The 26,867-nt window shown below is 39.6% G+C and overlaps 1 protein-coding gene and 1 pseudogene across 19 annotated transcripts in view; one reads left to right on the top strand and one right to left on the bottom strand.

The window, feature by feature from the left end:
- The window catches only part of ANKRD44 (ankyrin repeat domain 44), a 321,410-nt gene that overhangs the window by 150,533 nt on the left and 144,010 nt on the right, over nt 1–26,867 (top strand). For all 18 annotated transcript variants that reach the window (XR_010580012.1, XM_005573816.5, XM_015432526.4 and 15 more), the window contains exons 3-4: nt 15,537–15,615; nt 25,385–25,455. Coding sequence is in view for 17 of the 18 variants with exons in the window: in XM_005573816.5 (XP_005573873.1) it covers nt 15,537–15,615; nt 25,385–25,455 (150 nt within the window). In the remaining variant the exon portion in view is untranslated. The remainder of the gene's footprint in view (nt 1–15,536; nt 15,616–25,384; nt 25,456–26,867) is intronic.
- LOC135966587 (CYFIP-related Rac1 interactor B pseudogene) lies at nt 2,276–3,929 on the bottom strand (annotated as a pseudogene). Its single transcript, XR_010580013.2, has one exon. The product of XR_010580013.2 is annotated as a CYFIP-related Rac1 interactor B pseudogene (transcript).

Raw genomic sequence — 26,867 nt, 5'->3', positions numbered from 1 at the left:
AATGAGTCTGTGGTGGATTTACTTCTAATTAAGTTACTAAGAAGGGGCTTCTATTGATAACGTAGGTGTCTTGGCCTGCAGAATTTTCTTGACAAGTGTCAGAAAGATTTGGCGAGGATGTTCTGGCTTGGGGATGCCTTATTTGAAGGTTTTCAGCTTTGGGTGAGGAGAGAAAGGGCACAACATCCAAACCCCCAGGGAAGCTCCCATCTGTCCAGTTTTAACCAGATCTGACTCTGCTCAGATATTGAGACTAGATGGGAAAGGAGGCCTTCAGGGCAGCAGGGATATATTCTGAGCAGGGAGTGAGAGTCACTGATATATAGGTATTTTAGGGGGTTCTACCAGAGGAAGAGACTGCTGTGGGTCCTATGAGATTAAGGATAAAGAATGTAAGGCCCGACTCTAGAGTCTGAGAGAGGCTTCAGTTACCTTTGGGTTGGGATAGGACAGGCTACAATGGCCAGGATACAAGATGCAATGGTTGACTACTTCATGGAGGGGAGAGGAGGCAGGCAAGCACTGCTATTGGCTGGCTGTGGGCAGAGGAAATGCTTCTACTTGTAAACAAATATAATTTCTTGCCTGTAAACTTGTTCTCCCCAGGGTTCTGTCTGCATCTCCTTATTTTCCTCTATAGTCATCAAGGAGAACTAAAAAAATTGGGATAAGCCACAAACATGTCATTGATAATAGTAGTAATAGGAGCTAATACTGGACATCTAATCTGTACCTCCATGTAGGTAATCCTATTTTTCATTTTACAATGAAAAAGAAAAATGAGTAGTCAGACAGGTTGATTTATTTACTCAAAGTCACACAGCTCATACGTGGCAGAGGAGGGATTCAAATTTGGGTCATTCTGACTCCAGAGTTTGTTTTTTTAATGAAAGTGCATGCATGTGTGTGTGTGTATGTGTGTGTGTCTATCCTATAGTCCACCTGATAAGAAAGATAAGAAAGAACGATTTGGGTAGAACCAAAAGCCTCCAAAATGCTGTGAGGAACATGAAGCAGGTTCTTCCTTAGAGAGGAATTCTTAAAGGTTAGTTAGTGCCTTATACAGTGGTGTTGAGAGAGCAGAGGATGTGGAGTCAGGAAATCCAGGGTCACCAAATATTAGTGTGTGACTTTGGGCAAGTCACTTAACTCTGAGTCAACCTTAATTCCTGTCCTGTAAAATGAGGACAATAATACCCACTTGATCAGTCTGTCTGGATTTTCATAAGAATCAGCTGATGTACTATATAGAACAGTACTTGGCAACTTTATGAAGCATTAGGCAAATTACAGTTTTGCCATGTTTAATCATAAATGTAATGTTTTGTCATTTTCAAAAAAACACATATCAATTATTCAAAACCTACTATAAGATATTGAAGACTTTGGACAGGAAATAACGTCCAGTGCTTTACTATTTGTGATTACTTAAGAAAAGCTTTTGCTAGAGCAGACCTGTTTTTTTTTTTTTTAAATAAGAAAGTCTTTTATTATTTACAAGAGGAATTTTATTTTCTTGTTTCTAAACTGCAAGTCTTGAAACACAGTCAAACAAGGTAGAAAGTGAAGAATGCCCATAAAATTATTCACCCAGAGATAATTACTGTTAACATCTTAGTGTCTTGTGCTGATCTGGTATCTTAGGGCCAGAAAACTGCATTGGTGATTTTTATTATGAGTATTACACATAAACTCTGTTTCTAAAATACCCGCCTGGAGGTTGAAAAAAACTTGGAAAGAACTACCAATCATTTCCGTTAAAATGGTTTTCTGTGGACCACAGAAACTGTTCTATATATAAGCTTTTGCTTTTAATTCCAGGGAGTGCAAAGGAAGAAGGGGGAACCCCGTAGCTAGGAGTTATTGTTATGTCCAGAGCAGATGCCTTTGAGCATCTCCTTTCGTTGCACAGTTTCTTTCTGTTTAACATTTTCTAACACCGTGTATGTGTGTGTGTGTGTGTGTGTGTGTGTTTGCTCTTTGCTGATGGGTGTGTTTAATCTAGCATTAGTCTACTATAATAGAATGTCTGCTGCCTGGAGTAAAGAAAGCAAGATTCTTTCAGGCTTCATAAAGGCAGGGACCCTGTCCCTTGGAGGCTGCTGCATCTTCAGGTCTGAGCACGGTGCTTGGCACATGGCCGATCCCCAGTAAATATTTTTGTCTATTGTATGAATGAAAGATTCCACCATTGCCATCAAGAGCTATGTGACCTTCAACCAATCAATTAAACTCTCCGGATGTCTCTGATGCCCTTCCAGTTTAAGTTTAAATATTTTATTTTTTTTTTTTTTTTTTTTTTTTTTTTTTTTTTTTTTTTTTTAGAAAAATGAAAGCTGATTTTTATTTTATCATCAACAGCCATTCTTTAGACATGAACATGCATACGTAATATTCTACGCACACATCACAGTTTTTAACGTTAGTTAATAAAGGTTAAACACACAACATACATCCTTACAAAAAAAGTCAAAATGCAAACTTAAAACTTTAAACAAAAGTATTACTAATTTAAAAAAAGTTTGTGTTGGGTACCATTTGTACAACACAGTTAATTTAAACATTTTCATTTTGGTTGCACATGAAAAAGGCGGCAGTAGAAAATAAAGTCATTGAGGGTTTTTAAATAGCAGAATAGGCAGTTTTGCCATGCAGGAGAAGCAATATTAAATATTAGTTTCAAAAAAAATCCACATTTAAAAATATTTAGTTCAAGTCACAGAATTTTTCTCAGTAGAGACCCCAATGCAATGCATAATTAGCTGCCTTAGATGGCCTGTTTGAAAGGATGATATCCCTTCAGAGTGTAACTTTACTAATTTTGGCACAGAAAAGAAGTCTTAAGAACAAGAACATGATTAAAAAAGAGGGAAGAGGAACAGAGGAAAGAAATAAAAGCAAGAATAAATGAGATAGTAATTGCAATCACTAAAAAACTGTGCATTCTCAGTCATTGCAGAATACTGTCTTCTGTCTACAGCAGGTGCTTATTCCAGAATTGTTATTGCAGCATGGATTTAATTTGCTTGGAGGTAGTCTCATCATTCAAATGTTTTGTTGTGTACCTGAGAGCATTTAGAAGACCTTCTACACTATTAGGAGGCTGGTCCTTAAGAACTTTGATACAACCTTTCATATCAATTTTGGAAGTTTTAGCAAATGCTCCCACTGGATGTACGTGGTCATAGAGTATTATGACGCCCACCATTACCCTCAAGCAGAATGACACTGTCTCTTCATTTGTAAATCTGCTTCTGTATTCCGGTGTTTCCAGCATGACTCTGCATACACTAGCCATGGTGCTTAAACAATCTGTGGTATTTTCTATTGGTAAATTTTTATTCTCTGACACAAATTTTGTTGTGGCATCACTCAAGGTTTTCAGCATTGGAGTTGCCTCAGCATAAAACAAAGACATTCGATTTGCCAATTCATTATTTACTTCATTTTCTCCTTCTGCCGGTACATTGTTAATCCTCATACGACTCAATGTTCTTCTATAATAGCTGAAATCATTCTGTATGGCAGGATTTGTCATCTTGAGTTCATCAAACCGGAGTGTGAAATGAAGAATTTCTGCAAACTGTTTAGCAAGAGCCTGCTCTCGCTCTAGATGCTGGGTGGGAGAATATGGGGTACTTGTTAAGGCTCCCAGAAGACCTCTTAATGCTGCTTCTAATCTCTGAGAAAATTCATAAAATTTCTTTAATTTGCCTACTAGTGGAACAACTGCACCCCATGCCTTCTCTTGCAACTTCTCATCTGCTGGATGCTGGATTGCCTCTCGTATTTCGTGGCCAGCTCCTCTGTATGATTGCAAGTCCTCCAAGATGCCTTCTGCATCTTTTAATACTACATTCACCTGATTATAAATTTCCTTCTCAGACTCTGTAGGCTGGGCATTTTCAAAATCAAGGAAAAAATTTGGCCCCTGCTCAAGGTCTGTGCATGTCAAAACTTTAAGAAGATTCCCCATGTTAAGGTACCTTCAGCCAGTGCTGGTGATTCTGTCCTTGTCCTTCTATCCTTGGATTGGCGTTCCCTCTTTCCTAGTTCACTTGTTCCAGTCCTTCAACTTCTGTTTCTTGCTAACAGGTATGCAAATGATTACCCTCCGCTCGAGCCTCCAGACGCTCTCAGTCCCGCTCCTCCGCCCTCCTCGAGCCGCAGAGGCGGCTCCTCAGCGGCGCTAGGGGGAGCCCCGGGTCCGGAGCGGGGGAGCGGCAGCAGCCGGACCGGGAGCCCCTCAGCACCTGCCCCTGTGGCGGAGCCGCGACAAGCCAAGCGGCAGCGCCTGCGGCTCCGAGCGGGGAGGGCAAGTGACCCCTTAAATATTTTATAATTCTAGCTTCCTCTCCTGTGATTTTGATCCTGACACTGTATGTTCATTTATCTGATGACAAATTTTCACCATTGCTAGTCCCTTACAGGGGTGAAAAACTAGCAGCTGTCTTCTTTTCAGCCTTTCATCAATAGGAGATAGTTTCCCAGCTGATTGTCATTTTTTTGGGTTATCTGCTGCTCGTTAATCTATGTTTGTTTAATAAATTGGTTAATGAATGAATTAAAAGAGACAGTGAGCCTGTGGTGGGGCCCTAACTGAAACTAGACTTCTCGCCTCACTGGTTAGAGCAGTTCCAATCTGTGGGTTTCCTTAAATACACTTAGCAGTAAAACATTCCCACCATGTGTTCAAGAATTACGACTTGAATGGAAAACTTTTCAACAAATGCGTTAAGTTTAAAGACACTCCTTCTTAATATGCTTGGGGTCATGCACAGAACAATTGCGAACTTTATTAGCTTTTAGGCTGCGGGGGAAGGTGGTACTCCGAAGACCTGCTTTGGTTTTCATCAGAAACTCCTGATGATTGTCTTGGCAGTGGGTGGATGTATATTACTGTTTCGCTGGCACCAAAGCACAGCGTCTTGGCCAGTTTTTCATTCTGTGGGACTTAAGAACCAGAACCCTTTTCCCATGTTCTGTTTCCACTGGCTCTCAAGAAATATTCGTGGCCAAGTGATATCAGGGCCTTACAGATAGTTGGTACTTCATCAACTTTCCCCAGTAGAGACCTTTTAAAAGGGCTTCTGTCACTTGGGAATGTCTGGGCACAGTGGTAAGATCCCAAGGGTCCTATGTCAACCCAGTACTGCCATGTTGTAGTGTATCCAAAGGTTAGGCATAAACCATTTGCCTTCCCACTTGTACTTAATTTTCTAGATTTATTTTCTACATCCTTACTCAGTACACATTTGTCAAAGGTTTCATTTAGGAAACAAAAAACCTTCTAAGAGATTTTGAAGAAGAATCTTGGTTATGCCTTTCTTTCTTTTTGACAGAGTCTCACTCTCTTGGCCAGGCTGGAGTGCAGTGGCACAATCTCGGCTCACTGCAATCTCTGCCTCTTGGGCTCAAGCAATTCTCCTGCCTCAGCCTCCAGAGCAGCTTGGATTACGGGCATGTGCCACCATGCCAGGCTAACTTTTTTTTTTTTTGTAATTTTAGTAGAGAGGGGGTTTCACCATATTGGCCAGGCTAGTCTCGAACTCCTGACCTCAGGTGATCCACCCGCCTTGGCCTCCCAAAATACTGGGATTACAGGCATGAGCCACCACACCCGGCCAGTTGTGCCTATTTTTAAAGCCTGTAGATTTTGATCCAATAGGCCATTCTTTTGTAAGAACTTCACTTTTACATCCGTACATGACCAGGACATAACATGAGCTGCCTCTAAATTAACCCACTATTGGTTATCAATTTTGCTATTTCTTTTCTTCTATTAACTGAATAAATTTTGTTGCTTAGGGGTATTTTTAACTTTTAAATATGCCTTTTTTTACTTTACATAAGTGAGAATGTATTTTATTTGCCTGCTTATGTATTTATGAAACCACTTTATTGAAATATAATTGACATACAATAAACTACACATATTTAAAGTGTATAGTTTGTGAAGTTTTGACATAGGAAACCATTGCCGTGATTGAGAAAATGAACGTATCCAGTGCTCCAAACGCTTCCTTGCTCCCCTTTCAAATCCCTCCCTGCTACCCCTCCCAGTCTCTCCCTTAGGCCCCTCAGGCAACTGCTGATCTGCTTTCTGTCACTGTGTATTAGTTGGCATTTTCTAGAATTTTATGTAAGTAGATTTATACAATATGTACTTTTTTTTGTTTGCCTGATTTGTTTCACTCACACAATTATTTTGATTCATCCATGTTGTGACATGTATCCATAGTTCATTCCTTTTAATTGCTGAGTAGTGTTTCATTATGTGGAAATAAGTTTGTCCATTCATCCATTGATGGAAACTTGGATTACTTCTAGTTTTTGGTTATTACAAATGAAGCTGTTATGAATACTCTTGTGCAAGTCTCTGTATGGACATATGCTTTCCTTTCTTTTGGGTAAATACCCAAGGGTAGGATACCTAGCTTATATGGTGGTGTATGTTTAAGTTTTTAAGAAATTGCCAAACGGTTTTTCAAAGTGACTATATCATTTCCCACTCCTACCAGCAGTGCCTGAGTGTTATAGTTCCTCCACATCTTCACCAACACTTGATATCATTAGTCCTTCTAATTTTAGCAATTTTAATAAGTATGTAATATGGCTTTAATTTGCCTTTCTCTAATGACCAATGACGGTGAGCATCTTTTTTTTTTTTTTTTTTTTTTTGTGGAGATGGAGTCTCACTCTGTTGCCCAGGCTGGAGTACAGTGGCGCGATCTCTGCTCACTGCAAGCTCCGCCTCCCGGGTTCACGCCATTCTCCTGCCTCAGCCTCCTAAGTAGCTTGGACTACAGGCACCCGACATCACGCCCGGCTAATTTTTTGTATTTTTAGTAGAGATAGGGTTTCACTGTGTTAGCCAGGATGGTCTCGATCTCCTGACCTCGTGATCCGCCCACCTTGGCCTCCCAAAGTGCTGGAATTATAGGTATGAGCCACCGCGCCCAGCCCGGTGAGCATTGTTTTATATGCTTATTTGCTATCTGTATATCTTTGGTGAAATATCTGTTCAAATCTTTTGCCTACTTTTTTATTGGATTGTTTGCTTTCATAGTTATTTAGACTTGTTTTCTGGATTCTAGATAGAAGTCCTTTATCCAGTATATATGCTTTACAAATATTTTCCCCCAGTCTGTGGTGTATCTTCATTCTCTTACCAGTGTATTTCAAAGAGTGGACGTTATTCATTTTGATAAAATGCCATTTACCGATTTATCCTTTTATGGGTTTTGCTTTGATGTCATATCTAAGAAATCTTTGCCTAACCCAAGGTGGAAAGATCTTGCCTATGTTTCCTTTAGACATTTTATAATTTTAAGTTTTACATTCAGTTCTATGATCCATTTTGATTTAATTTTTGTTTAGGATCCATTTTGATTTAATTTTAAAAAAGTTCCTTTTTAAAAATATGAATATCTCATTGTTCCAGGACCATTTGTTGACAAGGCTATTCTTTCCCCAGAGTTTTCTTTGCACCAATACCATATTGTTTTGATTACTGTAACTTTATAATAAGCCCTAAAATCAGGTAATGTTAGTTGTCCAATTTTATTCTTCTTGACTGCTTATGCTTTTTTACATACAAGCCTTTTGCCCTTGGGTCTAGAGTATTTAGGGCGAGCATGCTAATTATAATTGAGAATAACTTTCATTGTATTTACCAAGGCTTATAACCATCCCAAAGCCAACAAGAGTGTGAACGATGGAATCAGATCTGGTTTTGAATCTTGGTTCTACCACTTACTAGCTTTGTGACTCTGGATAGTTACTTGTCACCTCAAAGTCTCAGGTTCCTCAACAGTGAAATGGGGATGCTCATATTTACCTCACAGTATTGCTTTAAGGATCAAATTTGAAAATATAAAATATCTGATAAAATTTTTGCTCAATATACATTATTTTATGTTTAGAAATTAGTGCAGTAAAATATCCAGTGTCTGGTTATGTAAGGGAGATAAAATAAAAATGTCTTTGGCATTCTCATTTTTCTTATTTTATCATCATTTTAATTCTTGTGAGTGGTTCTTACTTCATTTCAGGAGTTAGATATCATATTGAGAGTATAACTTATAATTTGAACATGTTTAGAGATAGAAAATATATCTATATTTTCTATATGAGAAATATACATTCATGTTACATTCAAATGGATGGATTACAATACCAACAGAGTGTGATGGTTGAATACAATTGTGTGGTGGTGGGAGCGTGTGGGGGCAGAGATTTGCTGTCACCTTTGAGGCATGGGAGGCTGCACACAAGGAAAATTCAGCTTTGTGAGACAATGCATGCATTAGGGATGAATAAGGACTGTAAATCTAAATTTCTCTCTTATGGTAACTTGGGGAAAACATTGATTCATTTCTGTTGTGTCTAGGTGAATACATAACCTGAATTTTCACTGAAAGTTGAATTAAACAATATAAAAAACTCCACACACAAGGAAAAGACTAATAACTGAATTTAACAATGGGTAAAGATACATATAGGCAGTTTGTAGTTGAAAAAATCAGAACATACCATGTCAAGCATAACATACTGGCAAAGAGTAAGAAAGCCAATAGCATCAGATATTGGTGAGGATGTTAGGAAACGGAACTAATATGTAACTGGAGGGAGTGTAAATTAGTAAAACTGTTAATACTTTGAAAGTTATTTAGTGATACCTAATACAATCGAATGTGTGTGTGTACCCTAATCCAGTGCTTCTTTTTTTGGGTATCTACTTCAGAGAAATTCTCACATGTATGCACTGAGAGACATGTACAAAGATGTACACTGCAACACTGTTTGTAATAGTGTTTGAATAATTAAAAACAACCTAATCCCTTCTCTCCTTCCCTCCTTCTCTCTCTCTCTCCCTCCCCCACCTTTCTCTCTTACACACAAAAACACACACATACAAACACATACTTCAAATTATTTTCAGAACCATTTGCATTTCTGAAGATGGCATCTTTATCCCTAAAGGTATTTTTTTAAACTAGAGTTCTGAAGGAGACATAGAAAAATGTTCACATGTTTTTGCAAGCATTCTTCCCATTTTGTGTGTTGTTTGGCTCCTATCCTGGTGTAATTTGAAATACTTCCAAGGTACCTGTTGTGTGTATGTGTTCGGAGTTTCTTTAGACATCTCTTGCCTCTAGTGATCTCTGTTCAATATCACATTAAGCTAGTTGGGCCTAAGTTGTCAGTTATCTCCCAGCTTCTTTAATTTTAGTGGGAATTTGGAAGTTTGAATTGATAATTGGAACCCTTCTCCTCCTCCTCCTTCTCCTCCTCCTCCTCCTCCTTCTTCCTTCTCCTTCTCCTTCTTCTTCTTCCTCTTCCTCCTCTTCTTCCTCTTCTTCTTCTTCTTTCTTCTTTTTTTTTTTTTTTGGTCAGCGTCTTGCTCTGTCACCCAGAACAAGATGGTGCATTGGAGTGCAATGGTGTGATCACAGTTCACTGCAGCCTTGACCTCTTGACTTTCTGGGCTCAACCAATCCTCCCACCTCAGCCTCTCAAGTGTCTGGGACCACAGGCACATGCTATCACGCCCAGCTAATTTTAAAAAATTACTTTTAATAGAGACGAGGTCTCCTGGTCTCAATTTCCTGGGCTTAAGCCATCCACCTGCCTCAGCCTCCCAGAGTGCTGGGATTACATGCATGAGCCACCATGTCCAGTACAAACTTAACTTGTGTATTTCATAGGCTTGTTTTCTTAATATTGCTCCATCTATCTGTCTTGGTATGTAAGATATTCATATATAGGGTGGAATGTTTGTTTTGGTGTATGACAGATACTTAGAATGCAGATTAGATCATGTATTCTAGCTGAGAATTTCCAAAGCATGTAACAATTCTTAATCTTCGAAACAGGCATGGGGTGCCCCTCAGTCTGCCTGTCTACACAGTGTTTTTAGCTACCAGAATGGCCTCTCTGCCCATGTCAGACTCACTTTGCATGTACATACTTCAAATTCCCTATTTTCTTTCATCTGCTTCTTCTTTGGTAAACAGACAACTCAACTTCCTCTGCCTGATCTCTCTGAGACATACTGCAAATTTAGCTCAGACCCCTGCTGGCTGTGTGTATCTTTGGCTATTCATAGAATGGGAGGGTTTACTGTTTTTCCTTCTGGAGGAACCTGGGTCTTCTCATTTCTCATGCGTCAGAATCTGTCTGCAAAGGACTATGTAGAATTGGAGCTACTGGGTGATGAAAAAAGACCTTCCTTTTTGTGGTGTTTGGACAATCTTTAAAAACTATGCTGATGAGCCATTTCAGCATGTGTTAATCTTGCTGTGCCTGCTTTTGGGTTATTTTCCCCTCTTGTATTCATGGGTGTTATAAAGGCCTATGTAACTATTCAACTGTTGGTCATCACAGAGAGTCCACTTGGGCAAAAGATGAAAATGAATGCAAATAATGCACTTAGCTCGGCCACTATAGGATAATGCTGCTCTAGTCCTGCCCTGGTACTAGATTCCAGTTTTGATCCAGGAACTACCCCTGCACCAGCCTGTAAGATACAGGCTAGACTCTCTGACTGACCCAGAAGGCTGGCCCTTGAGGGCTTCCAAGATTCCCAGATAAGCTGGAACCAATAGGACCTTTAGGGAGTTCTGGGCAAGATGTGTTGAATTCCCAATTCAGAAGAGATTTCTTTTTTTTTTTTTTCTTGTCAGTTAAGACTTACTGCCCAGGCCAGTTCGGATATGGAGGGGTTTGGGGGAAGTATTCACTGAGATATTTTTGTCTCATTGCATTTGATACGTTCACAAATCATTTAACATCATGGATATCACTATTTGCCACTTCCCTGCTCTTGTTTTTATTCTAATGTCCTACATTTAGAAACTGATCAGTGGACTGCAAGTTTCTTTAGGGTGAGAGGGCTAGATATTTTAAATTTTGTATCCCTAATGTGTACCTCAATGTCTGGCATATAATAGATTCTAAATAAATATCTATGTCTAGATAATATGGCTGAATAAATGATTGTAAAACATACCCCAAAGTTCCTGTGCTTATTTTTCCTTTCTCCTCCCCTTTCTTTTTTTACTCTTTGAGTTTTGATCCCTCTTAGACCAAAATTTTAGATGCTGTCTAGCATCATGTTGTTGTACTGCTTTCCATAATACTTGCTTCATTATCTCTTCCTCCAAATTTTGTTTTTCAAAAATAGTGGGGGTTTCCCCCCTTACACTTTGTCCTTTGTGTCTTAAGTTAATTTAAATGTCATCCTTGTTCTTCATCTCATTCTTCTGTGATCTCAAGTTCTTGCTGGTTCTTCAGTCTTCTGACTCTTGCTTATGGTGAACATTTCCACGAGTCTTATGGCTTAGGCTTGTGAGTTCATTTTCAACGGAGATTTAATCGGTGGGTGTCTCAGGTTGACTGGATTGAGGTCATATCTATCCAGCTAGGTTTTGTTTCTTCTTCTAGGGACCTTAGGGGTATCATCGGTCTAAAACCCATTTTTTTGTGCATATTTCAACTTGAAAGTTCCTGGAGAAAAAAAAAAGTAAATTCCTAGACTATACAGGCAATGTGAATTCAAAGCTCTAAACCACATGAGGGCAGACTCTGGGGATGTGGATGCTCAGTGGAAACATTTTTATTCCACTACCAAGAACCTAGGATAGGACAAGGCATCTCTTTGCCATCTGCCTACGTGACTGTTTGTCATTGTTTTTTTCCAAGTCCACCATTTCACTTCAGGAGTCTTTCTTCAAGGCCACTTCAAGGGTCTTTCTTTAGTTGGAGGTTGCAGTTCTAGTTCTCTGCCTTATCTCCCACTGCCTGCAAGTGTTAAGCCCCACGTGCCTGGTGTATTGACCTATCCCTGCACTATAAGTTCATATGCTTCCAGCTTTGGTTCTCTATTTACCGCCTCCCCCCCCCATTTCTGGCCCCTTTCTATTTAATTTCTTCTAAGTTCATTTCAAACGATGTTTACTGTATGTTTGTCACATTTTTCTCATGATTTCTTAGGGATCGTAGTAGAAAGATTTTTAGACTATCACATGAACTTCTAAGATGTTGTTCTTGCTTTCTTTTTTTTTTGAGACAGAGTCTTGCTCTGTCGCCCAGGCTGGAGTGCAGTGGTGCGATCTTGGCTCACTGCAAGCTCCGCCTCCTGGGTTCATGCCATTCTCTTGCCTCAGCCTCCCGAGTAGCTGGGACTACAGGCACCTGCCACCACGCCCAGCTAATTTTTTTTATTTTTAGTAGAGACGGAGTTTCACCATGTTAGCCAGGATGGTCTCAATCTGCTGAACTCATGATCCGCCCACCTCAGCCTCCCAAAGTGCTGGGATTACAGGCGTGAGCCCCTGCGCCCAGCCTGCTTTCATTTTTATAAAGAAAAAAGTTTCAGGTTGAGAACCAGGACACCTAACTCTTTGACATCAGTTTGCTGCGTTGGGTTAAGTCATACAAACTGTCCTAGGCTCAGATTCTTTATCTTTTAAATGGTGATAATAAGACTTAAGAACACAGTTGTAAAAGGTGTGACTCCCCTGATAGGAATGTTTTGAGATGGAGTAGTAGAATATTTGGGCAGGTATTTGGAAAAAAATAAAAATAAAAGCACTTCATAATAACCAGCTAGATTTGTTTCTTCTTCTAGACACCCTAAGGATGTCATTGGGCTAGAACCCATTTTAACCAGTATTATTACTACTATTCTCTTTTCTCCAGAGCCTTCACCCTCCTTCTATTATTGCATCTCCTACTCCATTAGTTTAGCTTATGGCAAAGTAGAGTGGCCTTCTACCTAGGCAGAGGACATACTGCTACCTCCTGGCTGATTTCTCTCTATCCAGCATGGTGATTACTGTGGCTTGGTCATTCTCGCTTTGACTCATGATCAGGTGTTCCTTGTTAGAAGAGAAGGCGTTAGCAACCCTTGGTCAGTAGTGGAAATGCACTATTATGTTGGTTAAGGTCTTAATAGCACATGTGATTGTTTCTATATTTCTGCTGCTTTGGAGAACAAAAGGAGTACTGCCTGAATACAAGTCTTCTCTGCAGTTACCTGTCTGTGCCATGTCACTAAAGGAGAATATCAATTCACGTAGTTGTCCTGGAAACTACCAGAAACCTTTAGACACATATTAACAGGAACACTGGGATTCATCATCAAGAATTTTTACAGTGTTCATGCAACACACCCTTTTTATGTTATAGAAACTTTGGTTTCAACAAGCTGTGTCATAAAAGGGGCCATGGAATCAGCAAAACCAGTCATATAATGACAGGCCCACCAGATTTGCAAGGTAGGGAGGGATGTTGGAGTTTTCTTAGCTTTTTATTTGAGGCCAAGATCTCAAACAGAGTTGCCTTTGCTTCAGGTCAAATGAAGTCATAATTTGGGTTGGAATAGTCCCTGTTTAAATCACTTAGGCAGGGTTTGATTTGTTGAACCAAACCCTGAAACCAATTCAGTTCACAAAAGAACATATAATTACACAGCTTTTATCCAAAAATCCCAGTAGAAAATTTTAAGTACATATAGCAAGGATTCAAAGGGAACATGAGGCTAAAATGGAAAATACATCGAAGGACATCAATAGAAATAGAAAACATTTATGAAAATCTGTTCTCAGCTTATATAGTTCATTGCACAAATTAATATACTTGATTCTCAAATAAGTTAACATGATTTCAAATACTGAATCTTTATTTTCAAAGATAGGGTGATATATCTATAACAAGGTTGATTGTAGTCATGTATCGTACTGAATTTTCCAATGCATACCATTATTTTATAGTTGCGTGACTGCCCTATTTTCACTTTTCCATAGTAATTGCCTGCAGCCGTACATAGATAACACAAGTTTCCAGTGAATCCAAACTCCTTTTTGTCTACTTAATGGTAGTACATTCTTTATAAAACCTACTTACCAGACTTTCTAACAAATAGACTGGTTTGAAGATCAATTCTTGTTGTATCCCCTGCCTGCCATCTGTTTTAGATATTAGTGAGTCATGAAATGTCTAAGAGCAATAATCTGTGAGAGACAGAGGAAGAGCAGAGGGTCTGGATTGTCAGAAAATGGAATAATATCCTTAGGCTAATCAAGGATTGTTAGATATATTATATAATCAAATCATGAAAGGAATAATGATTAAAATCAACAGGGAATCCAAGAAACTTGAAACTAACATACATGCTAGTTTTAGAAGAAACCTTAAAGACATAGCAGATGGGCTTTGGTTACCATTGCTATGGAGGAGTCAATGGAAGTTAGTGGAAGAAGCCATACATGTAGACTGGTTAGTTCAGCCAATTTATGCTGAGCACCAAGTATGCTGATACTATGGGGATAAAGAAGAGTGAGGCCAGTTCTTTACTCCAGGGTTTTCAGTCTTGGAGGAAAGATATCACACAACTCTCTATGCCAATGACAATAACGGGCTTCGTATGGAGCACTGCTGTGCCCTTATCTCCTGTTTGCCTAGGGCTTTATTTACTTATATGATCTTTAGTCCTCTTATCAGTCCTCTAAGGTAGATTTTATTATCGCCGATTTACAGATGAGGAAGCAATGCTTTTTTCCCTTGCATGTTACCATGCTGCCTCTCAGCACAATCTGTTCAATACCTTGCCAAAGATACAGACTGAAGTCTGCTGGGTGAAGGTCAGATCTTGACTATGCTATATGCCAGTGGAATCTTGAGGAAATTTTAAAATTTGAGCTATAGTCTTCTTATACATAAAACAGAGATAATATCAACCTTAGCTCTCAGCCTTAATGTCAACATCCTCAGAAAGGCCTCACTGACCACTCTTACTACCATCTCCTGAATCACTTAATCCCATACCGTGTTTTAATTTTGTCATAGCCTTTATCACTATCTGAAGTAATCTCATGTGTGTCTAGTATACTATTGCCTGCTATACTATTGTCTAGTATACTAATGTCAGCCTCCTCACTTGAATGTCAGTTTCATGAGGGCAGGGACCCAGGCCTATTGTATTCATCTCTCTGTCCCCAGAATTTGGTTCCAGGTACAGAGTAAGCATTCAATAAGTATTTTGTGAATGGGCAGTGGTCCAAACAACAATTAACAAGCATAGAAAGGAGAAAATGACAGCACTTATGTTTAATGTCCTTGTGAACCATTCCACTATGTTTCCTTAGAAAGAAAATAAGTCATTGAAAGCTTTGAACTATGTTGTTATGGTAGGTTAGATTTTTTTTTTTAACCATCCTGAAGGTTTGGAAATACTGTAAGTTGAAATTCATCATCCAGTGCATAATGGTCTATCTTTGACCTCAGCTGGGCCTCAGTAAAAGGAGCAAGTGGGCAAATATGAAGCACAGACACAGAAAATGGAATCCTTTGTTATGTGTAACTATAGGGTATGTTGAGAGCAAATGCATAACCAGAAATTACTCGAATGTTTGGTGTTCACGCTCTTCCACATGCATTAACCACAGAGTGAGTGACACGTCTTACTATGTCTTCAAAAGGGACCCAGCTGCCACTGACCTGTTGTATGTCTTTGACATTGTGTATTTCAGGATTCTGAGAAACGAACCCCTCTTCATGTGGCCGCATTTCTGGGAGATGCAGAGATCATTGAACTCCTGATTTTGTCAGGTAAATAACCACTATATTCAAAAGTCAATTGCAAATAAAATTTAAATAACCAATTTACTAGATTGACTACTACCGTGAACCCAAGCAAAATTCCTTTGTTATGTTCATGGAAGTTTGTTTGATAAGCGATTTTATCTTTACACAAAGAAAAATGCAAGAAGTTGTTCTTATTGAAAAATGACTTATCCAGTAACATTTTTATCTTGCTTTGAAAGTCTGTTTCCTGGCTGTCTAGTCAGGCCCAGCGTTGTAGATGAATTCAGTACATTAGGATATATTTTGATTTTTTTAATTATAAAAAAGGAAATAAAACTAGTTTGAAGTCTACATGAACATACACCTATACACACTATGTATAGTGAATATATATACACACTACATAAACATGCTATATAAGCACTATGTATAGCATGTATACACTATGCTATATATATACATGCTATATAAACACTATGTATAGCATGTATACACTATATATGCTATAATATATGCACACTGTATATATGCCATATATATATGCACACCCTAGATTTATATGCCAATTAAATGTGTTTGTATATTTACATATATTTAAGTTGGGCTACAAAACAATGCTGTTATATTTATGGATACATGACTATGACTATGTAATGAAAGCATAAAAACATGGAAGGCAAGGGACCATATTGATTTCTGGATAGTGGTTACCTCTAAGTAGGCAGGTTGAGTAAAAAATGTCTTCAGGGAAGGCTATAAAAGAACTAGTACAACTCTCTGTAAAATATTTTATGTTTAAAATATTGGAAGGGAGTATGGCAAACATTTAAATCTGATTTGTGTTTATACTGGTCTTTGTGATAACTGTTGTCTTTATTTTTCAATGTATTTTAAATATTTCATCAGATTTTAAAATGCCAGTGGTTTCATTTTTGGAAATCTATATGCTCAGTATATCTCACCAAACAGGTTTCCAAAACCATTATGTGCTTTCTCCCTTGAGTGTTTACTAGACAAATCCTGGAATGAATTGAGCATGTGCAGATGTCTCACTGTAGATTATTCACAGACAGGCTGTCTTTCTTCCTCCTCCTTTATGTTTGGGAGATTAACATCTAGAGGAAGTGCCTCTGCCTACGGACTAGTCAAAAGGCCTCTAGTAAGGTTTCGCCAGTAAAGGGGAACTGTGGCATCCTAAAGTAAGCTCTGCAGAGGTAGGGGCTGAGACATGCATTCAAGCAGATGTGGTGAACGCTGTGGACAAGAAACAAGAATTGTGCTGTGATGCATAAGCAACATGGCCCTTATTTTGTTGTGTTCATGTTCTTGAGGTGGGTTTCCCCAGGAAACAAGTGTTCTGTGCCTCAAAACATGTGTGCCCCACGCTCCTGATGGTCACATGGAGCTTAGGTTAGATTTCACATGGCATTTCTTGTGCTTTTGAGAGCAGGCCTTTCTTCCAACAAATCTAAAGATGCCCTAGGACCATGTTCCAAACAAACGTGTATTGTTTGGTGTTGGCACACACTAAGGGCCAGTGCACACCTGGCTGGTTGCCCTGGCAGTTGCAATTTGGCCTGAGGGAAATTGTAGGCAGAATCAGTGGAGGTATAAAATAAAGAACTTTGTGGTATAACATCTAATGATCCCCATCAGCTATACCCACCTCTTTTTTATTTTATTTTATTAATTTATTTATTTTTGAGACAGAGTCTTGCTCTGTAGCCCAGGCTGGAGTGCAGTGGCGTGATCTCGGCTCACTGCAACCTCTGCCTCCTGGTTTCAAGTGATTCTGCCTCAGCCTCCCAAGTAGCTGGGACCACAGGCGTGTGCCACCACGCCTGGCTAATTGTTTGTATTTTTAGTAGAGACGGGGTTTCATCATGTTAGCCAGGATAGTCTCAGTCTCCTGACCTCGTGATCTGCCTGCCTTGGCCTCCCAAAGTGCTGGGATTATAGGCATGAGCCACCATGCCCAGCCTACCCACCTCTTAAATATTGTATTAATAGACCTCTCAGAGTCTCAGAGGAATGTTTCATGAATGTACAAATTCAGAACTTTGTCTTACATGCCAACTTTGTGTTGTTGTTGTTTCTGCATCTGAAAGGGAAGATTTTAATTCTCAGCATGAAGTCAACCCAATCTCTTTCTTTCATGTATCTGGGGCCAGTGATTGTTTGACAAACATGGTTTCACATCACCTTCACATGGGCATGGAATCCACGAGCCTCTCTTCAACTCTGGCTGATTTAGTAGAACTGGGAAAAGCTGTTGCATATATATTAATCTATTCACTTGTTTGGTCTTGGAATTTCTGAGCTCTTAATGTCTTTAGCATAATTTCGGTTCAATGTGCTATGGAAAATTTCCTCCTCCCTCTCATCAAATTAGGAAGACTTAGGACATGAGGAGCATTGGGAAAGTTTTCCCTTTTTAGCAATTTTATTTACTTGTGGAAGCTGAGGCAAACTCTTGGAATTCACATGGCTTTTATTTTCCCTGAAAGGTCCTTTACTCAGTTTATATATTAAGTTCCTAATATTGCAAGAGCACGATGATTTTATCTCTGAGCTTGTATCTGGCAGCTGACCCTTTAGGGAATCCAACCAAACTGTTTCCCAATTTAATAATGAATGAGGTGCTAATGATTCCCCTGTTGGACAAATAATTTGGCCTTGCCAGAAGAGCCCATTACAGCTGTGTTCTCCATTGTTGTATTAACCTACAGAGCATGGTGTAACCCAAGCTTGCTAAATTCCTGCTGGCATTATCTCCTGTTAGCCAGGTGGATGGAACCCTGAATACCTCTGAGCAGACGGGGAAGACAAGGTCTTGGGGAAGAATTCAGGCCTTGCAAATTTCACTTTCTTACAACTCCCAGTTCAAAGTGTGGCTTTATTTCCCTCCTGACTCTAGTGTCTGATTGGGAACTGGCCGAATCTGGATTAAGTCAGAGAGATCAGTGAGAACCAATCAGTGGCTGAGAGTTAAGATACTGGGGTTGGGATATAGGAAGCAGAGTACACAGAAAAAGGACCACAGTAGAAATATCTTACAAAGGCTGGGTGTGATGGCTCAAGCCTGTAATCCCAGCACTTTGGGAAGCTGAGGTGGGAGGATCACTTGAGGTCAGGAGTTCAAGACCAGCCTGGTTATGAAACCTATCTCTACTAAAATTTTAAAAAGTAGCTGAACGTGGTGGTAGGTGCCTGTAATCCCAGCTACTCAGGAGGCTGAGGCAGGAGAATCGCTTGAGCCTTATAGGTGGAGGTTGCAGTGAGCTGAGATTGCACCACTATGCTCCAGCCTGGGTGACAAAGTAAGACTCCATCTCAAAAAAAAAAAAAAGATCCTGCAGAGAAAACTCTGAGGACAAGTAAGGATTATAGGGTTCTGGGTTGAAAGAAGAAAACTGGAAGTACTCTCTAATACGGGAGTGTTTGTGAGGCATAACTACTAAGTAAAATTTATTAGAATTTATTTTTAAGTTTTAATTTAATTTACTTTTTTTTAAGATGGGATCTTGCTAGGTTGTTCAGACTGGTCTTGAACTCCTGGCCTCAAGTGATCCTCCCATCTTGGCCTCTTGAAGTGCTGGGATTACAGGCATGAGCCACCACATCTGGCCATAGAATTTATGCAACCCAACAAGTGGTAGTCCTGCAAAATTATTTCCTATACATTTTCAAAACGTGCTTATTACTCTCAATGCAAATTATTTCCAGGGCTGGGGGCACATCATTCTTTTTATTCCTTATGCATAACAAATATTCATCCTTTGAGGATGAATTTGATATTTTTTATCTGGTGAAAGAGGGGCGATTAAACCAGGCAATGCTGATTTTGGCCTACGAATGTGGTGCAATTATAAAGTAATAAGCCATTTTCTGATGGGTGTGCAAATTGGCCATAAAGGCAACTCCAAGGAGAGTTTGTTAAATGTTTTCAGCAATTGCCACGTTCATGGAATTATCATACCCTCTTCTAAGGTAATTGTTTTGAAGCACTCCTGTACTGTATGATTTGGTTTGTTAAAAAAAAATCAATAGCAAGTTGATTTCATTATATTATAATCATATTTTTATAACCTTTCATGTTTACTTCAACAATTAAAAGCCAAACTTTGGATAAGTTAAGCTTAGGAAGAAATTATTCTCTTTGGCTTGTGAGATTTTTCAGTCACACTCAGTCCACCCTTATCACACCACTTCTGTTTTCTTTATTCTACTTCTTCCTAGACGACATGGCTTACAGAACAGAAATATTGCCTCTGGAAAAGATGCCCAGAGTTTACTTTACCCCTGATCTCTATGAAAATAAAATTAAGAGGTAATAGGGATAAGATGAAGAACATCCTTAGTTTGTAATTACAGATCATGTCTGATGGATTGGGCCTTTGTTTCTAAAGAATCAGTATACCCTAGCGCTTATTTTCATGTTTAAGCTTTAACATGTCCTTGGGTAAAAAAGCATTTGCCTTTAAATCATTAGACATGCAGACTGTGTCCTTCGGTGCACAATGGTGCCTGACAGGCAGGTAAATAATGTGAAGCTTCCTTTAGAAAAAAATCAGCTATAAATATTCAATTCATAGCCAAAACCATCTGACATCTCCCTCTGACATGTAAACAAGACTCTTGAACGTGTTCAGAGGAAGAGGATGAGGAAGCCGGCAGCAAGAAATGACACTGATGAAATGCTTCTTGGGTCTCCATTCAGATAACTCCGCTTTTGTTATAATAATTTTTGTTATGGGGGAAAAGAGGTTTTCCTGGCAGCTGCCTATTCAACCGCCATGAGAAGGAGAAGTGGAGGAATGGAGGACTTAATCATTGACTGAAAGAAGCCATTGCCTACATTTCTAATCACCTTGAAATTTCTCAAGGGACTCTGAAGCGACACGCTAACAATGCTGGTGTCGTTACAGTCCAGGTGTGTGTCACCGTATGAGGTTCAGCCTGCGTGGTATCATTTTTCTCCTTGAGAGATTTTTAATATTGAAAGCCAAATTTGGATCTGCATAAAACTAAAAATTTTCAGAATGCAGTATAATAATAATAATGATAAAAGGATATAAATATAAATAAGAAAAATAACAGAAAAATGGGAGAAATATATAAAGAATATGAACAAGTAATTCTCAGAAAATGAATTACAAATGGCTAGTAATCAAACATATTAGAAGATGTCTAACCTTATTGTTAGACCAGAAACTAAAAAAAAAGATGCTCTTTTTAAAATCAGATTTGTATGTATGTATGTATGTATGTATGTATTTGAGACAGAGTCTTGCTCTGTTGCCCAGGCTGGAGCGCAGTGGTGTGATCCCGGCTCACTGCAACTTCCACCTCCCAGGTTCAAGCGATTCTTCTGCCTCAGCCTTTTGAGTAGCTGGGATTACAGGCGTGTGCCACCACGCCAGGCTAATTTTTGTATCTTTAGTAGAGACAGGGTTTCACCAGTTGACCAGGTTGGTCTCGAACTCCTGACCTCAGGTGTTCCATCCACCTCAGCCTCCCAAAAGTGCTGGGATTATAGGCATGAGCCACCACGCTCGGCCTATTTATTTTTAAAGCGGCTTTATTGAAGTATAATTGAAATACAATAAGCTGCGTATATTTAATATCTACAACTTGATGAGTTTGGACATATGCAAATACCCATGAAATTATCACCACAATCAAGGTAATAGACATCTCTGTCACCTCCAAAAGTTTCCTTGTGCCCCTTTGTTCTTGTTATTTTGGAGTTTTTTGGGAAGTGTGTGTGGTAAGAACACTTAACATGAGATCTATCCTCTTAACAAATGTTTAAGTGCATGATACAGTATTATTGACTCAGATTTGCAATATTTAAAATGTCTGACTGGGCCTGGTGGCTCACACCTGTAATCTCAGCACATTAGGAGGCTGAAGTAGGAGGATCACTTGAGGGCAGAAGTTTGAGACCAGCCTGGGAAACAAAGAAAGACCTCATCTCTACAAAAAAATTTAAAAAATTAGCTGGGCATGGTGGTATGTGCCTGCAGTCGTAGCTACTCTGGAGGCTGAGGCAGGAGGATTGCTTGAGCCCAGGAGTCTTAAGGCTGCAGTGAGCTATGATAATGCCACTACACTCCAGCCTGAGTGGCAGAGTGAGACCCTGTCTCTAAAAAATTTAAAAAAATATATTTTAATGTCTGATAATATCAAGTGTTGATGAGGATGTGGGGAAACTAAGCAATCTCATACATTCCGAGGGTGTAAACCGGCACACTTTAGAGGCTTTACATGACCTTTTGAAACCGAAAGTGTGTATTATCTATGACACATAAAGTCCATTTTAAATTATTTATCCTAGACAAATACTTGCACCCAAGGCAGGCAGATCACCTGAGGTCAGGAGTTCAAGACTACCCTGGCCAAAATGGCAAAACCCTGTCTGTACTAAAAAATTAAAAAATTAGCGGGGCATGGTGGCAGGTACCTGTAATCCCACCTACTTGGGAGGCTGAGGTGGGAGAATCGCTTGAACTGGGGAGGTGGAGGTTGCAGTGAGCCGAGATCGCACCACTGCACTCCAGCCTGGGTGACAGAGCAAGACTCCATTTCACACACACAAAAGCAGCTTAGTTCCCCCTCCCCCATTATTTTCATTGAGAAACATAAAACTTCAAATGCACGAGCTTTCTTAAAAGTATTTTGTAGAAAATATTTCAAACATACAGAAAACTATGGAGAATAATATAGTGAATATCCCTATACCTTCCACTAAGTTTTAAGAACTCTTAATATTTTGCCATATTTGTATTGTATATATTTATGTGTGTATATATATATATATATGATATATATATTTAAGGAAATAAAACATTGAAAACACAGTTGCAGCTGTATGGGTACTCTTACTTCATTCTTTTCATATCCCTCTTTCCCTAGATGCAACCACTATCCAGAATTAGTATTTATACTCCTTAGCCATATTTTAAACTTTTGTGTCTATGCATCCATAAACAACATATAGACATACAACTGGTGTTATGCCATAGGTATAATTCTGCAGCTTGATTTGTTCATTCGGTGTTATGATTTTAAAAGTACATCTGTTTACATATACAGAACGTCAGTCTGCTCCTTTCCATGACAGTGTAGAATTCCATTGTACAGATGTACCACAATGTCTTTATCCATTTTCCTCTTAATTGACATTTAGGATTCCAATTTCTTGTTGTCATCAACATGTTGCAGTGAACATTCATGTACATGTATGAGAGTTTCTCTAGGGTATATGATTGGGGTGGAATTGCTAGGTGGTTGGGCATGCATGTCATCAGCTTTACTAGGTAATGCCACATTGTGTCCCAAAGGAGGTTGTACCAATTCATACTCTTCCCAACTGTATGTTAAGTTTTCCTGTTGCTCCATACCCTTGCTAAATCTTGGCCTTGTCGCGCTTTATTATTTTTACCAATTTAATGGATGTGAAATGGTATGCTAATGCTGCTTTCATTTGCTTCTCCCTAACGAATTTTGAGAAGTACCTTTCCATATGTGTCTTCACATTTGGGTTTCTTCTTGCAATCATTTTTTGAATTTACAAAAAATTTAAAGCACAAAATTTCCTCTGCCAAAGACCATAATAAAAATAATTCCAGCTCTCTAGGACGCATAAGGTCTGAGAGATGTTTGTGACATGGGTGCCAAAGAAACAGCCCCAAAATAAGAAATAAATGTGCACTCAGCTTACTAGACAGAAACACAGTGTGGTCAAATCTACCACACAATGTGGTCATAAATATATTTATTTATGATGCAAGAAAAGTCCTGACCAAAAGGCAGGTAATTTTAAAAGGTTGGAATCCAGAGTGTTGGAAGATCTGAAGGGTTAAATGCTGTGTTTCTAAACCAGAAAGGTAGACTTTGTGACTATCACCTGACACTGTGTTGAAACTAATATTTAGAAGAAGAAATCTAAACTTTGGTTTTGGTAGTGGTAATTTTGTTTTAAAATTAACCAATTTTGCTGTTCTTAATCACATCTGGATTTTCTTCTCCCTAGCATTCTCTAGCACTTGAGTTCTCTTGCTCTTAAAAATACATGTCTTAAAAAGACATGTATTTGTACAGTCTTTAGGTGATGGTTGTGTTCTTAAATTTCCTATTTGACTTCTTCCTTTGTAGGGCAAGGATCATGCCTTTCACTTCCTTTGAAAATCTGAATCATAGATTTAGAGGTGAATGAGACATTAGAGGTGATTTGGAAATAAGAACAGCTGATGTTTTTCTAGTACTTTGCAATTTACAAAGCACTTTCCTATTCACTTAATTCTCCTTAGCACCTGGTGAAATGGGTAGAGAAGTGTTAATACTGTTGTTGTTAGCCTCATTGTGCAGATTAGTGACTCTTGGTCATTGGGCCAGCAGGTGCTGAAATCAGAACTTAATCTACATCTCCGACCATGAATCCCACTGTCCTTCCAAAACCGCATTCATTTCATGCCAGAGCATTTAGCCCACAGCTTCCTGTTACTGAGGCCAGAGATGCCTATTGATTTTTGCACACCCAAACTGATTTTACTGTGGGCCTTACTGACGTAAGGAGTTTGAACTCCTTCAGGCAAGCTGGTGTTAGTGGAATTAGGATTTAAATAATTTTAACCTGGATAAATTAAGCAACAATTCATCAGTGGCTCTCAACCTTGACAGCATAGTGTGATAACCCTTGTACCTGACCCCATCTGAAACCAGTGACATCAAAATGGAGGTTGGAGGGGAGGCATTCTAGCTGTCTTTTAGGGATTATGTTCTTGTTTTCTACGATTAATGCCGTTGATGGCATTTGTTCTTCTTCAGTTAAAGAAAAGAATAGTATAAGTTCTTTGATTTTTATTTACTTTTAGCCAGTGCCTTAAACTAAACTTGTAACTCACGTTTATGCATGAAAGTCCACTGCCTTTTAAAAAAGTTTCTATTTTCCAGCTATCAGCTGGCCTTAGCCTCTTGGAGATTAGTCAGCTTCTGCTTCCCCTTGACTTACTTTCTCAGCCCTTGTCCTGAGGGGCCACCTCTGTGTTTCCTTTTCTCTGCCTTACTTTCTAGTTTCTTTGATTTGTTTCTCCATTCTCTGTCCTCAGGAGCTTCCTTCCTCATCATCCTAAGGCTAGAATTGACTTATTGCTTCTTCAAAGATGTCATACATATTTTCTCCTCCTCCCTTTTTGTAGCCCTTTTATAAAACATCCCAAGTCTGACCAGAAGACTAGTCAAAACCCTGAACCCCCTAAAAGGAAGCTTATATCAGATATCTTTGCTGTTCAGACATAGACTTGGTGGGCTGGTGCTCATGGAGAATGGCAAGGGTGTCATGGAAGGTGGGTGAACTCTGCTTCCTGTGAATTCATTTGCAGGGAGCTTCTGTTCCATGATGATGGCATGACTTCATAGAGCTGAGCATGGGCACTCATAATTCTGAGTGTGAGCTGGTTTTGGCTCATGCTTGAGCCTGTCTGCCTACCCCATAGTTTGAGAAAGTAGTGAGCAATTTATAGGCCTGATATCATATCTATCCAAAAGCCTCATGGAAACTGGCTTCTTTTTTACCAACATATCTGGCTAGTCCCAGATTTTTAGATAAAGCAGATTTCTGCTGGTCCCCTCAGCCTTGATCAAATCTTGTCAGAACATGACTAATACAAAGAAAAGAAGAGGTGGTAGTTATGTCAGGCAAATGTGAGCAAGATACAGTATTTGACTTAACGTCAGCAGGGCTTCCCTTGACTCCATTATGCCTCTAACTTGTGCTATTTGGTTCCAGGAGCTCGTGTAAATGCCAAGGACAACATGTGGCTGACTCCACTGCACCGGGCTGTTGCTTCCAGAAGCGAAGTGAGTGATTACCAAATTTAATCTAATACCTACTGTGCCTAGAAAAATTCTTGCTAGTGAATTAAGAATCCTTACTGGTAAGCAAAAGGCTTTTACCTCTAATGTAAGAGGGTTACCCAAAATGAACAGCTGTTTGTTTGAGCATCTCCTGCATGCCAGACATAGTGCTGAGTGGGGCTGGGGAGTGTCTGGGGTAGTTCAACACGGACAGCATGATCCTGAATTTCAGTGAAGTCTCAGCTTGGGGAGGAGGCAAAGCAGAAAGCAGATCAGTATAATATCATCATTGACTTGCAGGAGAAAGCAACTAACTGCCTGCTTGAATAGAGGAAATCTTCCAAGAAGAGATGTCAGTTAGGCTGGTCCTTAAAGAATGAGTAAGGACTTAGCAGGCCAGGAGAAGGAGGGAGGGCTGAGGCAAGGAAGTGAGTGAATGGGGGCCTCAGTGAGGTATAACTGGAACTCAGGTTGTAGTAGAAGGTAAGTCTGATAATGGAGGTTGGGCCAGATGGCAGAGGGCTTGGAATCCTTTGAGCAATGGAGAATGGTTATAGCAGGGGAGTGATATGCTCAGATCTGTGTTTCAGAGAACCTTTGTGGTGGCAGCGTGTGAATGGGCTGAGGGGGAGGGGTCTCAAGGAGGAAGGCCAATAAGACCAAATGCAGTCTGAAGCAGCTGGAATGAGGGCATAAAGCTGAGTCCATGATTTGAGAGCTCATTAGAGGTCAACCTGGCAGGATTTAGTACCCAGTAGGGGTGAGGTGGGAAAGAAGCTGGTAGGTAAATGGTGATGCTGTTAACAGAAGAGGCACAGAGCAGGGGAGTAGGGGCCAGGAGGCTGGTGGGTTCTGTTTGAGAACGCTGAGTTCAGCAAACATGTCCTTGGAGTGGGAGTTCCATGAGGGCAGGGATCTGGGTTTTGTTCCTGGATGTATCCCAAGCCTCGTACATTCTAGGCACTCAAGAAATAATTTGTTGTTGAATGCTGGAAATTTGGGTGAAGATGACTAATAGATTATCTATTATTATTTATACAAGTCTAGCACTCAGGGACAGGGAGAATGATCACCAAACCGTGGTAAATGCATCAGGTAGCTCAGGGGAAGTATAAAGGATGAGAAGACCAATGTGAAGGTGGGGGTGGCAGGGAACCCTGGTGAATGTCAGCCTTGAAGCCTGGTCAGAGGAGATGCCCATCATCCAGGGATACAAGAGGTTCTAACCTTCTATGTACTTGGTGCTGGATGACTGACCTCCATAGCTGAGTTTACCAAATGCAGCTTCTCCTCTGCTGCTGGAGAAGGTGATGTTCTCCAGGTACACCTAGGAGCAAAAGGTCTTGCTGAGAATGAATATACAGAAGATGCAGGTGTCTTTGGCCATTGTTGGTGTTAGCTTTTCCTCTTTGGCA

Source organism: Macaca fascicularis, chromosome 12 (genome assembly GCF_037993035.2).
Source record: "Macaca fascicularis isolate 582-1 chromosome 12, T2T-MFA8v1.1".
Taxonomy (NCBI): domain Eukaryota; kingdom Metazoa; phylum Chordata; class Mammalia; order Primates; family Cercopithecidae; genus Macaca; species Macaca fascicularis.
The sequence above is the reverse complement of the archived record's forward strand: the minus strand, read 5'-3'. Positions and strand labels throughout refer to the sequence as shown.